Source organism: Molothrus aeneus, chromosome 31 (assembly GCF_037042795.1).
Source record: "Molothrus aeneus isolate 106 chromosome 31, BPBGC_Maene_1.0, whole genome shotgun sequence".
Lineage (NCBI taxonomy): Eukaryota > Metazoa > Chordata > Aves > Passeriformes > Icteridae > Molothrus > Molothrus aeneus.
Window position 1 is genome coordinate 3,025,302 of NC_089676.1, and position 13,533 is coordinate 3,038,834.

General features: G+C 55.8%; 2 protein-coding genes across 3 annotated transcripts; one reads left to right on the forward strand and one right to left on the reverse strand.

Annotated features, from left to right (window-relative positions):
• The first annotated feature begins 1,235 nt into the window (after nt 1-1,235).
• On the forward strand, nt 1,236-4,848 carry LOC136568173 (T-lymphocyte surface antigen Ly-9-like). Its single transcript, XM_066568044.1, has 5 exons — nt 1,236-1,307; nt 2,781-3,074; nt 3,207-3,464; nt 4,425-4,523; nt 4,765-4,848. The coding sequence occupies exons 1-5, from the start codon at nt 1,253-1,255 to the stop codon at nt 4,770-4,772; spliced, it is 714 nt and encodes a 237-aa protein (XP_066424141.1). The 5' UTR covers nt 1,236-1,252; the 3' UTR covers nt 4,773-4,848.
• Nucleotides 4,849-5,687: 839 nt separating this feature from the next.
• CD244 (CD244 molecule) lies at nt 5,688-12,328 on the reverse strand. 2 transcript variants are annotated; one of them, XM_066568025.1, is made up of 9 exons: nt 11,342-12,328; nt 8,948-9,265; nt 8,418-8,711; nt 7,410-7,535; nt 6,957-7,033; nt 6,620-6,685; nt 6,130-6,198; nt 5,956-6,015; nt 5,688-5,877 (listed from the first exon to the last, which is right to left on the reverse strand). In XM_066568025.1, exons 1-9 carry the CDS (start codon nt 12,279-12,281, stop codon nt 5,818-5,820), a joined length of 2,010 nt encoding a protein of 669 aa, XP_066424122.1. In that variant the 5' UTR covers nt 12,282-12,328; the 3' UTR covers nt 5,688-5,817. The 2 variants fall into 2 exon arrangements, with proteins under 2 accessions (XP_066424122.1, XP_066424123.1); XM_066568026.1 differs by lacking the exon at nt 11,342-12,328 and having other exon boundaries at nt 8,948-9,523.
• Between the last annotated feature and the right edge of the window lie 1,205 nt (nt 12,329-13,533).

Here is a 13,533-nt window from a genome sequence, read left to right on the forward strand (position 1 = left end):
TATGGATTAATGGGATCCCCCTTTAGATGAGAGATTTTCACGGATATTGGAGATATTTCTATGGATATTCAAGATATTTCTGTCCCTCAAGCCCCCTTAAAGCCACCAGGGGGATTTTAGGGTTTTTTCTGATCCCACATCCAGCCTCCAGAGGGTTTTTAGCTCAAATAAGGCAAATAAAGAGAACCCAGAGCCATTTCCTGCCCTTTGCTTCCTGTTCAAATCAACCCCAAATCAGGTGACAGAGGTGACAAAATCAGCCGCTGAATCAGGTACGAAGTGACAAAATTCGGACCCAAAATCAGGGTCCAGTGGTGACAAAAATCCGCCCCAAAATCAGGGGACAAAGTGATGGAAATCAGCCCCAGAATCAGGTGACAGGTGACAAAAGGCTGAGGGTGACCTGAAGCCGTGTCCCCATCCCAGGTGTCCCCAAAGTAAGGACAGAGCTCCTTGTGCTGAGGCTGTCAGGGGGGAGTAATGCCACGAGGGATGCAAAAATTGTGGAATTTTGAAATATCCTGCACGCGATATTAATATCCTGAGCCACGAGTGTGACAAAGAGCCCAAAAATCAAATATTTGAAAATATTAGCAAATGTCCAAACATCCGCAAATATCCAGCCCCTGCACAGACACCCCAAAATCCCACCCTGTGCCTGCAGGCGTTTTCAGCCCGTTCCATGGGGGTTTTAGACGGGATTTTAGGGATCGGTCCTTCCTTGGCCCGGGTGGTTCCATGGATTCCCCATCCCTGGGAGTGCCCGAGGCCAGGCTGGACAGGGCTTGGGGCAGCCTGGGGGTGGTGGGAGCTGTCCCTGCCCACAGGATGAGCTTCAAGGTCCCTTCCCACCCAAACCATTCCACGATTTGGGCTCAGCCTCGCTCCTCAGGGAGGACTGAAGGCCTCAGTCCATGGGCGCCGGTTCCTGAGCCGTGACATTCCCTGGGATAACGCTCTCCAGGCTGGTCCGAGCACCCGAGCCATTTGTCACACACGGCCACGGTGACACTCTTCGTCCCACCCTCACCTCTCCTTGGGAACGGAGTGGGTTTTTTGTTTAAACACCTGAAATTCGCGTTGAAGTGCTAATTGCCTTTTCTTGATGCGTCATTTTTGTCACAAACCACATCCAAAGCCCTCCCCTCCACCCAGCCACTGAAAAAACCACCCAGGCACTTTTCCTCTTCCTCTTTGTGGTGCCCATTTTTGGGTGCTGATGCCCTCAAGTCCTCTCCGTTTCTGGACACCCATGGACGTGTTTTGGATCCCTCATCTCGCCATCCTCGTGCTCCTCCACCAAACCGGTGAGTGCCGGGTCCCCTGGGAAGGAGATCTTGGGGTGGTTTTGGGGTTTTTGGAGTCGAGGGATGGTTGGGACCAGCAGAGCAGCTCCATGGGGTGGATTTGTGCCCAACGTTGGGATCCAGGGCTGCCGTGGAGCTCCTGATGCCATGGAAACCTGCTGGGAGAGGGCTGGGGTCCGTCTCTGGGGTCCATCTCTGTGTCCATCTCTGTGTCCATCTCTGGGGTCCATCTCTGTGTCCATTTCTGTGTCCATCTCTGTGTCCATCTCTGGGGTCCATCTCTGTGTCCATTTCTGTGTCCATCTCTAATGTCCATCTCTGGGTCCATCTCTGATGTCCATCTCTGGTGTCCACCTCTGGTCCAGCCTCTGCTCCAGATGTTCTCCGGACATCCTGCTCTGCCTTCAGCTCCTGCTCCTCTCCACGTTGCCTCCCGGTTTTTGGAGGTCTCATCCTGGGGTGTTTTTTGGCTTAAATGAAGGGAATTGGGCAAGGTTCAGCCCCAGCCCTTCCCCACAGCCTCTGGGGGGTTTAGCACATGAACCACCTGGTGGCTGCATTATTCAGTAAATTTCCTGCTAGTTTGTCTTCACCTGCAGCTTTTTCTTGCCACGTGCTCAGAGAGACGCCTCTGTCCGTGTCCTGGAGGCGGCTGAGGCTGAGGGAGCCAGACCCCGACCTCAGGGCTGGGCCAGGATCAGTTCCCTGTTAGAAAAACTGAGAAGGAGAACCCCATTCCCAGTATAAACTGTATAACATGGTGAATTGGAAATGGGAAGTCACGAAAATAGCAAAAACAACTCCTTCCTCCTTGAATTGGTGAGCCAAGGCCGTGCTGTGGTCACTGGAGGGAAGGGATGGGTCCAGAGGGATCCTGGACCTTCTCCTGGGCTGCATCCAAAGGAGCGTGGGAGGGTTCTCATCTCTGGAGTGGTGAGATCCCACCTGGAATGCTGAGATCCCACCTGGAATGCTGAGATCCCACCAGGTCTGGTGCCCCCAACGTGAGAAGTTCATGGAGCTGTTGGGGCGAGTCCGCGGTTTCCAGGTTCCCTTCCGCGGGGCCACGGGCAGTGCTCAGCCTGGAGGAGCCGTGGTGGAGCTGCCCCACGCAGCCCTGGCAGTGCCCAGGGCCAGGCTGTCTCCAGCTCCTCCTCATTCTCCTTTCCCTCTCAGTTCCTCTCCAGCCTCCCTGGCGCGAGGCTGCTCACGAGGCTGCGGGGGCTCGGCCTGGGGGTGGCCTCGTGCTCTTCCTTCACCCAGGGACCCTTCCATGAGCCCCCCATGAGCCCCCAAACAGCCCCAGCCCGGATGGGCTTCATCCTCTGGGCTCAGCCGCTTCATCCTCTGGGTTCAGCCGCTTCATCCTCTGGGTTCAGCCGCTTCATCCCAACTTGATCCCAGCTTCATCCCATTTCATCCCACCTCCATCCCACCCCCATCTCATGTTCCCTCCCCATTTTCTCTCCCCAGTGAGCGCCAGTCACCCCAAGGAGGTGATCGGGGTCATGGGCAGGTCCATGACCTTCCGCACCCACAACCCAGATGGAAAGACAGCACTCTGGTTTTTTGGGAATGAACCCATAGTGACTGTGGCATTTAAGGATCCTCTTCACGTCATATTTTTCAAAGACAAATTCAAAACCCGTTTTGCTGTTTCTGAGAACGGCCTCGCGCTCACCATCTCCCAGCTGAGGATGGAGGATGCCGGGACCTACTCTGTAACCATTGGGAAAAAAAGATCCACCTTCACCCTGCAGGTGTTCAGTAAGTGCTGTTTTGGGGGTGCTTTCAGTGCTGGTTTGGGGGTGCTTTTGGTGCTGTTTTGGGGGTGCTTTCGGTGCTGTTTTGGGGGGTTTCACACTAAAGGAGAGGTTTGTGACCCCCCTGTGCCCCCAGAGGAGCTGGCAGAGCCCACGGTGACCTGCGAGGCCCGGAACTGCTCGGGCAGGAGCTGCAGCTCCTCCCTGCGCTGCTCCGCGCCCGGCGCCGGCTTCGGGAACGTCTCCTACACCTGGGATCAGCCATGGGCTGAGGGGCCCCTGCTGCCGCTGAACAAATCATCCTGGGACAAGCTGGAGTCGCTGACGTGCACGGCACGGAACCCCGTCAGCAGCAGGAGCGTCACCATCACCAACCCCGGGGTGCTCTGCACAGGTGAGAGCCGGGGACAGGCGGGGAAAGGTGGGGTGGGCTGATCCTGATCCCTGAGAGCAGGAAAAGCTGGGATTTGGGGATGGGCTGATCCTGATCCCTGAGAGCAGGAAAAGCTGGGATTTGGGGATGGGCTGATCTTGATCCCTGAGAGCAGGAAAAGCTGGGATTTGGGGATGGGCTGATCCTGATCCCTGAGAGCAGGAAAAGCTGGGATTTGGGGATGGGCTGGGCTGATCCCTCTGTCCGGGGCTCTGGCTCTCCCTGGGATGCAGAGGGAAGCTCTGACCCCTGTCCTGTTCTCTCCCCTCACCAGGAAACTCCACGCGCCCTCCCAGCCCAGGTAAGCTGCCAGCCCTGCCCATGTCCAGCCCTGCCCATGTCCAGCCCTGCCCATGTCCAGCCGTGCTCCCGAGTGTCCCTGAGTGTCCCCAAGTGCCCGGGGCGGCTTTTCCATGTCTGTGCCAGGGACAGGACAAGGCGTGGTGGCCACAAACCCAACCCCAAGAAGTTCCACCTCCATTTGAGGACCTCTTCCCACGGAGTGTCACCCTCTGGAGCCACCCCAAACCCACCTGGCCCTGTCCCCATGTCCCCGGCTCTGGGTCACCCTGTCCTGGCAGAGCTGGGAGATCTCCAGAGTTCCTTTCTCACCCAACAACTGTGGGATTTAGGAATTTGGGGATTTGGGGGTTTGGGGATTTGGGGATTTGGGGATTTGGGAATTTGGGGGTTTGGGGGTTTGGGGATTTGGGGATTTGGAGATTTGGGGATTTGGGGATTCTGGGGTTCTCCTGCCGCTGCCTCTCCCAAGCCGCTCGTCCTCGTCCAGCGCCGCCTCTGCCCTGGCTTGGAGTGAGATCCCCTGGAATGAGGGATCAGGGCGGGATTTGAGGCCGAATTCCCTCTGCCCCAATGCCAGAAAGAGACAGATTTTTTGGGGGGATCTTCTTCCATTTCCAGGTGCCCACTCCGGCAGCTGGATCAGGATCGGCGCCGTAGCCGGGGTTGAAATTGCATCGCTGTTATCGATTTTCCTCGTGTACTACTGCAAATCCAGAGGTGAGCGTGGAAAACCATCCCTGGAGCCCTGGGGAGCAGGAGGTGGGACCCGGGAGGGGGACAGAGCCAGGGTGGGGTGGATTTGGCAGATTTGGGGCTGATTTGGGGCAGACTTGGGTGGATTTTGGGGCAGATTTGGGGCAGAGTTGGGGCAGATTTGGGGCAGAGTTGGGACGGATTTGGGGTGGATTTGGGGCTGAATTGGGGTGGATTTGGGGTTCTCCTGACTCTGCTTTGACAGGTTTTTAGCTGGGGGAGAGCTGCGGGGTTGGTTCTCTGTGGGGGCGGAGCCAACCCGCTGGCAGGGTCTGAGGAGCCAATCACCGGGCTGGGTTTGTGATTGACACCGCTGAGCGGAGCTGGACACGCCTCTGTGGAAAAGCAGATTTTAGAGAAACCAAGGAAGCCCAAGAAAAGCCCATTTTCCTCTGGCCTGGGGACGGCCCCACGTGGCCAGGTTGGCCCAGGGCCACCAGGACTGACCATGGGGCCAGTCCAAAATCCAGAGTGACCACAACGCCGAGACCGTCCGGCCAAAATCCTCACGGCCGGACCTCGCAACCACAGCTATCTCGCAATGGACTTTGTTTGTTTCATGGAAATTAAATTAAAATTAAAAGCCAGGAAAGAGCTGCTTCTTGTGGAGAAGTTTCCATGTCACGGCAGGAGAGACTCCTCTACCCAAGAGAGATGAAGAAAGATTTTTTTGAGTTTATAAACTGACTGAAAGTCTCAGGTTTTGTCTCTTTATGTTGCCAGTGGGCAAGGAAAAACGGTGGTGAGGGCGTGGGGAATAAGCAATCCAAAGGTCTATTCTGATTTTCCTATTATTTTATTTTTAGCTCAGTAAATATTTTTTTTTAATACCTTTTAGAGCCTTTTTTTGCCCTCCTCCTCCTCCTAGTCCAGATCTCTGAGCAGGAAATGAGCAAACAACTCCCGGGATCACCAGCACCAAACCCACCCCAAAATTGGTGCGTTGGCCAAAAACTGAGATTGGTGAACCCAAACCTCTTCAAGCTCTTCACCAAGAAAATGAAAAAAAAAAAAAAAAAATCCCAAATTCCCAAATTTCCAAACCCTTAAAAACCCCACAGAATTCCCCGCCCGCCCAATCCCAAATCCATCCCTTCCGGAGTTTTCCATCCCCAAATCTTCGCTCCAAGGCGCAGCTGGGGGTTGAATCTTGGGGGGGGGAAAACCCCAAATTTCTGGATATTCCAGTTCCATGGATCCCAGTGGCCGCTGGAGTCTCCAGGAGGAGAATTCCACGGGGAATGGGAATTCCGGGGTTTCAGGGGCGCTGGCGGCCGGCGGGGTTTGGGAAGCCCAAGCGCCTGTAACCCCCGTTATCCTGCAAGGAAACGGGCGGGATTTGGGGCATTTTGGGGCATTTTTGGGATCCCAAAAACCCTGATGGATTTTCCATTACCTCCAAGTAGGCGGTGGAGACCAAAGATCGGTTCAGCCTCTTCCTCTTGATGGATGAAGGCTGTGGGGAAAAAGGGGGGGAAAATTCCCGTTGGGAAAATTGGGATCCCAAAACGCTCGGGGGGACACGGATTTGGTGTCCCCAGGGCTTGGGGACGCTCCAGGACAGCCTCACCCTCCGGTCGAACTGGACCGTGGAGTAAATGGTGAAATTCCCGGGTTCCTCCTGGTGCCTGGGGTGCTCCTGGGGGGAAAAAGGGTCAGAATGTGCAAAAAATGGGAAAGTTGGGGGATAAACAAATGGGAAATTTTGGGGATAACAAATGGGAAATTTTGGGGATAAAAATGGGAAAAATTTGGGATAAAAAAATGGGAAATTTTGGGGATAAACAAATGGGAAATTTTGGGGGATAAAAAATGGGAAATTTTGGGGATAAAAAATGGGAAATTTTGGAGATAAAAAATGGGAAAATTTGGGGATAAAAAATGGGAAATTTGGGGATAAAAAATGGGAAATTTTGGGGATTAAAAATGGGAAATTTGGGGATAAAAAGTGGGAAATTTGGGGATAAAAGTGGGAAATTTTGGGGATAATAAATGGGAAATTTGGAATTAAAAATGGATCCGGCCTGGGGATCCCTGGGACCCCGCGGGGATGACCCTACCAGTGTCCTGGGAGTGACCACGGCGTAGATGGTGGCTCCATCCTGGGTGGCCTCGCCCATCCTGGCCTGGGGACACAAAAAAAGCCAGGAATGGTTAAAAGGATCAACCTGGGGTTCCCAAAATTCCCACCCGGAGGGGATTTCCCCATGGGGAGCGCGGTCCGGCCGTGGAACTGCCCAAGGTTTGGGTTCCCGGTCCTGGGGGTGTCCGAGGAGTGACCGGACGCTGAGTGACCAGGCTGGGCTCAGCCCCAGGGCGGCCTCGGTGACCTCGGGGGCGTTTCCCGACCCCAAAATTCCCGGATTTGGGGCGGGAAGGGTCAATCCCGGCACTCACGGGGTCCTGGCGGGGTTTCTTCTCTCCCACCTCGGCGTAGAGGGTCAGCGCCTGCTCCGGGGGCATTCCGGGGGTCCCTGCGGGGCCAGAATTCCCAAATTGGGGTTCCAAGGGTCGGTTTGGGGTCAGAATTCCCAAATTGGGGTTCCAAGGGTCGGTTTGGGGTCAGAATTCCCAAATTGGGGTTCCAAGGGTCGGTTTGGGGTCAGAATTCCCAAATTGGGGTTCCAAGGGTTGGTTTGGGGTCAGAATCCCCAAATTGGGGGTTCCAAGGGTCGGTTTGGGGTCAGAATCCCCAAATTGGGGGTTCCAAGGGTCGGTTTGGGGTCAGAATTCCCAAATTTGGGTTCCAAGGGTCAGTTTGGGGTCAGAATTCCCAAACTGGGGTTCCAAGGGTCGGTTTGGGGTCGGACCCCCCAAATTTGGGATCGTGCCCCCACATTCCGGACAAACCTTCCCGGGAATTGTTCCTCCTCTTCCTCCAGCAGCAGCAGAAGCCCACGAGGAGCAGGGCCAGCCCCACGGCCACGGCCACGGCCACGGCCAGCAGGGTCCAGTGGCTGAAATTCTCTGGAATGACTGGAAAAGAACCCCAGAATCCTGGAACTGAGCTGGGATTTGGGGCCTCTTCCCACCCGAAACGCCCCAGGATTCCCCGAATTTTTAAATTGATATTTTTGCCTTATAAGGAATTAAAAATGTATAAGAAAATTATGGATTAAAGGTATAAAAATACCTTTATGTTTTCTATGTAAACGAATACAGCTTTAAAAATAATATTCAATGAGTATAAATAATAAATAATAATAAATAAGTACAATTATATATATATAGATAAGAACATATTTTATGTAAAAATACCTGTAGATTTTATACAGATGAATGTCCATTTTTTACAGATAAATATGTTACAGGAGAATAAATATGGATTTATATATACAAATAAGTACATTTTATATCTATATAAAGTATATTTATATACAAAAATAAGTATAAATTATTTCTATAAATAAATGTACTATATAAATTGGTATATGTTATATATGTAAGTATATCTTTTATATATGAATTGATTTTACGTACATAAGTATAGATTTTACACAGAACACATACAGAAAAATTATGTATATTACACACAAAAATTAAATTAGAAATTATACCATTTACGTCTATATACATGATTTTTACCTGATATTTTCCAGCAGATTTTTACCAGATATTTTCCAAATTTTCGATTTTGACCTAATATTTTCCAACAGACCTTTACCTAATATTTTCCATATTTTAGATTTTTACCTAATATTTTCCAGCAGATTTTTACCCAATATTTTCCGGCTAACATTTTCCATATTTTCGATTTTTACCAAATATTTTCCACGACTTTTCCCCCATTTCTGGCCTGGACTGCTCAGCCCCACCGCGGCGGGTCCCTGCCGGCCCCGGGCCCCGCGGGGAGCTCACCTGGGCAGGTGAGGGCGGCGCGGGCCGCGCTCCACCCCGCGGGGTTGCTGACGTTGCAGAGGCAGATTTGGGGTTCCGCGCCCTCGGGGAGGCTCCGGAGCAGCCGGGAGGGGCTCCCCGGGATCGGCCCCGGGATCGGCCCCGGGATCGGCCCCGGGATCGGCCCCGGGCCAGCCCCGGCACAGGCCCAGCTGTAGGAGACGTTCCCGGGGCTGGAGCAGAGCAGGGCCAGGCGGCACCAGCCCCGCTCCCGCTCCAGGATTTGGGATCTCAGCTCCGGCTGCGGGACGGGGTCTGCGGGGACAGCGGGGCTGAGAGGGGACACGGGGACACAGGGACACGGGGACAGGGGACAGAGGGACACGGGGACAGAGGGACACGGGGGACAGAGGGACAGGGACACAGAGGGACAGGGGACAGAGGGACACGGGGGACAGAGGGCCAGGCGGCACCAGCCCCGATCCCGCTCCAGGGTTTGGGATTTCAGCTCCGGACAGAGGGACAGGGGACAGAAGGACCCATCCACTCACCCCACACGGACACTCGGAAGCACCGGGCTGAAATCCCTGGGCTGCTCTCAAACTCGGCCCAATAGAGCCCGTTATCATCCCTGCGAGCCGGGGAGATGCACAGGGAGAGGTTTCCCCGATGGAATTTCACCCTCCCATGGAAAGGACCTTTGGGATAGGAGGCATCTCCATCCCTGGGGGCTGTCAGGATCCTCTGGAACGATCCTGAATTAATTTCCCATTTCCAGTGGATCTCTGTCCAGTTCCGCGGGGTTTGCTCCGGCACCAGGCACAGCGATCCTCCCAGGGTCACATCTCGATGTTGGCATTCCGGGAGTGCTGAACCAGAGCCAGGGCAGCCCTGGGTGAGGCTGTGACCCCAGGAGCGGCTCCACGGCCCCAGAGGGGACACGGGCACTGCTGGGGCCACCCCTGGGCTGCACCTGCAGCGTCCACCAAGGCCGCTCCTGGCCCCGGGGCCCATTTCCCATCCCCATCCCCAAAATTCCGCTCTCTCCACACCATCCCAAACTGGTTCTGCATCTATGCCCCATCCCATTCCCAAATTTCCCCTCCCTCTCCATTATCCCAGACTAGTCAAGGTCTGGTCCCCATTCCCAAAATTTCCCTTCTCTCCCCATTATCCCAAACTGGTTCTGTGTCCATTCCCCATCCCATTCCCAAATCTCCCCTCTCTCCCAATTATTCCACACTGGTTCTGTGTCCATTCCCCATTCCCAAATTTCCCCCCTCTCCCAATTATTCCACACTGGTTCTGTGTCCATTCCCCACCCCAAAAGTTCAGTTTTTCTCCCCATTATCCCAAACTGGTCAAGGTCCATTTCTTATCCCAAATTTCCCCTCTTTTCTCAGTTTCCCAGACTGGTCCAGGTCCCTTCCCCCTTTCCAGGGGTTCCTCTCTCTCTCCCCATTATCCCAGACCGGTTCTGTGTCCATTCCCCATCCCCATCCCAAATTTCCATTATCCCGGGCTGCTCAAGGTCCGTTCCCCCTCCCAGGGGTTCCCCTCTCCCCACACCACCCCACGCCCTCCCAGTCCCGTGGAATCTCCCCCCCTGCCCCTTTTCCCGTCCATTTTCGGTTTTCTCTCCTCAGAGCAGCCCCGGATGTCGAAGGCCCCCAAAATAAAACCCGCGGAACATCCGGAGGGCCGACGCCGCTTCCTGCGGCCCCGTGTGGTCAGGGCGGCTCTGGGGGCTCCTTTGCACGGCCCAGCCCCCCCAAATGCCCCCGAAATGCCCCCGAAATGCCCCCGGAGCCGATCCCACCCATCCCGGGGGTTTCTCTGCATCCAGAGTTTGTCCGGGAGCTGCAGCGGCTCCAGGGCAGAGCTGCAGGTGTGGGGACACCCCCGGGGGCTCGGGAAATTCGGGAAATGCAGGAGAATCCTTCCCTGGGGCAGCGGGAGCCGGGATCGTTGATCGGGAAGGGATTTCCCCCGCTCCAGGTGCCAGAACTCCCGCAGGAGGCGGGAATTGCCCTTCCCTGCTGCTCCGGGAGCTGAGGGGGTCCCCAGCTCTTCTGAGGGGGCCGGGGGGACTCAGCCTGGAGATAAAGGGGGGCCCAGGGGGGATTTGGGATCGGCCAGGGGGGATCTGGGATCTGATCCCAGGGAACGGGACAGGACCAGGGCTGGAAATTGGGGAAAATTCCTCCCGCAACAGAGAAAAGGCGGCGCAAGGGGCTCGGGGAGGGTGGGATCCGCACCCCTGGAGGTGTCCGGGGAATCTCTGGAATTCTGGGGCACCGGCCCGGTGACCCCGGGGCTCTTTCCCAGCCTCAGAGGTCCTGGGATTCTGCGAATGCTGGAGCTGGCAGGAAAACAACGACGCCAAACCCGCCAAGGTGGGGCCAGAGGCTGCTCCAGGCGCCTGGAGATGCTCCAGGATCAATCCAGCCCCCAAATCCCGCTGGTTTTCTGCTCCCCACAGCCCAAAATCGCTGCTCTTAGGGGAAAAAAGACCTTGGGTCACCACCAGCTGCCCCAAAATCCCGGGAGAACGAACGGGGCTGGTTCGGCAGAGGGATCTGAGCTTGGGAGCAGGGAAAAGTCGCAGCTCTGGGCTTCAGAAACTGTCGGGACAGGGAAGTCGCGACTTTCAGGCAAACTCCACATCCGAAACGCTGCCCAGGAAGGGGAACCGGCCCCGCGTCAGGGCCCGGCCCGGCTCGGCTCTCGCTGGCCAAGGGGGGGCTGAGAGAAGCGAGGAGAATCCCCCAAAGCCGCAGCCGCAGCCCCTCTCCACCCCCCGGGCCCCTCTGGCCAGCGCCGCTCCGGCTGCTCCCCGCGATTCCCCAATTCCCCGCGATTCCCCAATTCCCCGCCATTCCCCAATTCCCCGCCATTCCCCAATTCCCCGCGGCGCCCCCGGGCCCCCCGCGCCCCCTCCTCACCTCGGCTCCCGGCCAGGCCCAGCAGCAGCGCCAGCAGCGCGGGGGGACAGCGGCGACCCCCGCGCGGGGACATCTCGGAGCGGAGCGGGGACCCCTCGGGGCTGCGAGCGCCCGCCGGGGACTTCCTCTGCCCCGGCTCCTTCCTCCTCCTCCTCCTCCTCCTCCTCCTCCGGGGGGAGCTGGCACCCCCGGCCGCCCCTGTGGCAGAGGGGACAAGGACACGTCGGGGCTGCGGCGCTCGCAGCCCCAAAGCTCGGAGGGAATTCCTTTGGATCGCCCCGGGAGGGCAATTCTGGGGTTTTTGGGGGGTTTTGCTTTCCCTTTGCAGCGAGCGCCGGGGGCACTTGGGGACACCGCGATGGCTCCGCTGTGCCCAGCTCGGGCAGCCCAGCAGCAGGACCGGGAGCTTTGGGGAGGAATGTCCAACCCCAAAATGCACTTTCCAACCCCAAAATCCCCGTTCCAACCCCAAAAATCCTCCTCGTTCCAACCCCAAAATCGTCCTGGTTCCAACCCCAAAATCCTTCCCATTCCAACACCAAAATCCTCCTCGTTCCAACACCAAAATCGTCCTCGTTCCAACCCCAAAATCCTCCCGGTTCCAACCCCAAAATCCTCCCGGTTCCAACCCCAAGATCCTCCCGGTTCCAACACCAAAATCCTTCCCATTCCAACCCCAAAATCCTCCTCGTTCCAACCCCAAAATCCTCCTCGTTCCAACCCCAAAATCCTTCCCATTCCAACACCAAAATCCTCCTCGTTCCAACACCAAAATCCTCGTCGTTCCAACACCAAAATCGTCCTCGTTCCAACACCAAAATCCTCCCGGTTCCAACCCCAAAATCCTCCCGGTTCCAACACCAAAATCCTTCCCATTCCAACCCCAAAATCCTCCTCGTTCCAACCCCAAAATCCTTCCCGTTCCAACCCCAAAATCCATCCCGTTCCACCTCAAAAATCTATCTCGTTCCAGCCCCAAAATTCTCATCCTTCCAGCCCCCAAATCCTCCTCGTTCCAGCCCCAAAATCCCCGTTCCAGCCCCAAACGCTCCCCGAGTTCCCGGGGTTTTTATGGGATTTGCTGCAGCCCCATCGCGCACTCCCGAGCCGGCAGGGAGCGAAATTCCCGGGAATTCTGTTCGGTCCCGAGGCCGGGAGGTGGCAGCAGGAGACCGCGAGCGGCCGGGGGGTCCCCGAACTCCCCCCCAGAATCCCAAATCCCTCCGGGAAAGGAGGAACCGGGACGCGGCTGCGCCTCCCCCAGCCCCAAATGAAATCCTGGAGCCGTGTCCGAGCTGGGAGAAGGATCGGGGTGGGATGGGACCCCAAAATCCCAGTGTTCCAGCACCCCAGAATCCCAGAACCCCAAAATCCCAGAATTCCAGAATTCTGGAACTCCAGAATCCCAGAATCCCCGAATTCCTGGATTCCTGAATTCCAGAACTCAAAGATCCCAGAATTCCAGAATCCCAGAATCCCAGAATCCCAGAATCCCAGAATCCCAGGATCCAAGAATCCAAAGATCCCAGGACCCCAGAACCTCAAAATCCCAAAATCCCTGAATGCCAGAATTCCAGAATTCCGGAACCCCAAAAACCCCAGAATTCCAGAATCTCAAGATCCAAGAACCCAAAGATCCCAGGAGCCCAGAACCCCAAAATCCCAGAATCTCAGGGTTCCAGAACCCCAAAATCCCAGAACTCCTGAATTTTGGAACCCCCCCAAAATCCCAGGATTCCACAACCCCGGGACGGGATTTTGGGAAGGGAATTTGGAAAACGCACATTCCAAACTCGGGGGGGGTTTGATTGGGGGGGAAAAAAGGGGGAAAATCCGGATTTTTCCAGGCTGGGAACGGCTCCACGCACCCCGCCGGAGATGTTCGGGTTAACAGCCGACTGTCGATCCGGGGATCCATTAATGCGGTTCGGTTAATTAATGAATGAATTCGGATCGATTAATCGGTGATGAGGGAGTGCCGAGGTCCCGCCCTAATCCCGGGGGCGGTGGCAGATGTCCCCCCCTCTGTCCCCAGAACAAAGCGCCAGACAAAAGCAGGAGATTTGGGGAATTAGGGAATTAATTGGGGGATTAATTAGGGGATTAATTATGGACTGGAGGGGAGGAACATCCCGAGGCACAGCCACACCCTGGAGCTGCTCCCCAAAGGAGCTTTGTTCCTTTTTTTTATG

Bases quoted from the DNA above. Each gene is read 5' to 3' on its own strand.
- CD244 (XM_066568025.1), bottom strand. From the start codon at position 12,281: ATGGATTTTGGGGTTGGAACGGGAAGGATTTTGGGGTTGGAACGAGGA. The intron at 9,266-11,341 runs GTGAGGAGGGGG...GCTCTGGTTCAG, and splicing joins GGGCCTGGCCGGGAGCCGAG to CACTCCCGGAATGCCAACAT. The intron at 7,034-7,409 runs GTTTGTCCGGAA...CTGGCCCCGCAG, and splicing joins GAGGAACAATTCCCGGGAAG to GGACCCCCGGAATGCCCCCG.
- LOC136568173 (XM_066568044.1), top strand. From the start codon at position 1,253: ATGGACGTGTTTTGGATCCCTCATCTCGCCATCCTCGTGCTCCTCCAC. The intron at 3,075-3,206 runs GTAAGTGCTGTT...CTGTGCCCCCAG, and splicing joins CTTCACCCTGCAGGTGTTCA to AGGAGCTGGCAGAGCCCACG. The intron at 3,465-4,424 runs GTGAGAGCCGGG...TTCCATTTCCAG, and splicing joins CCCCGGGGTGCTCTGCACAG to GTGCCCACTCCGGCAGCTGG.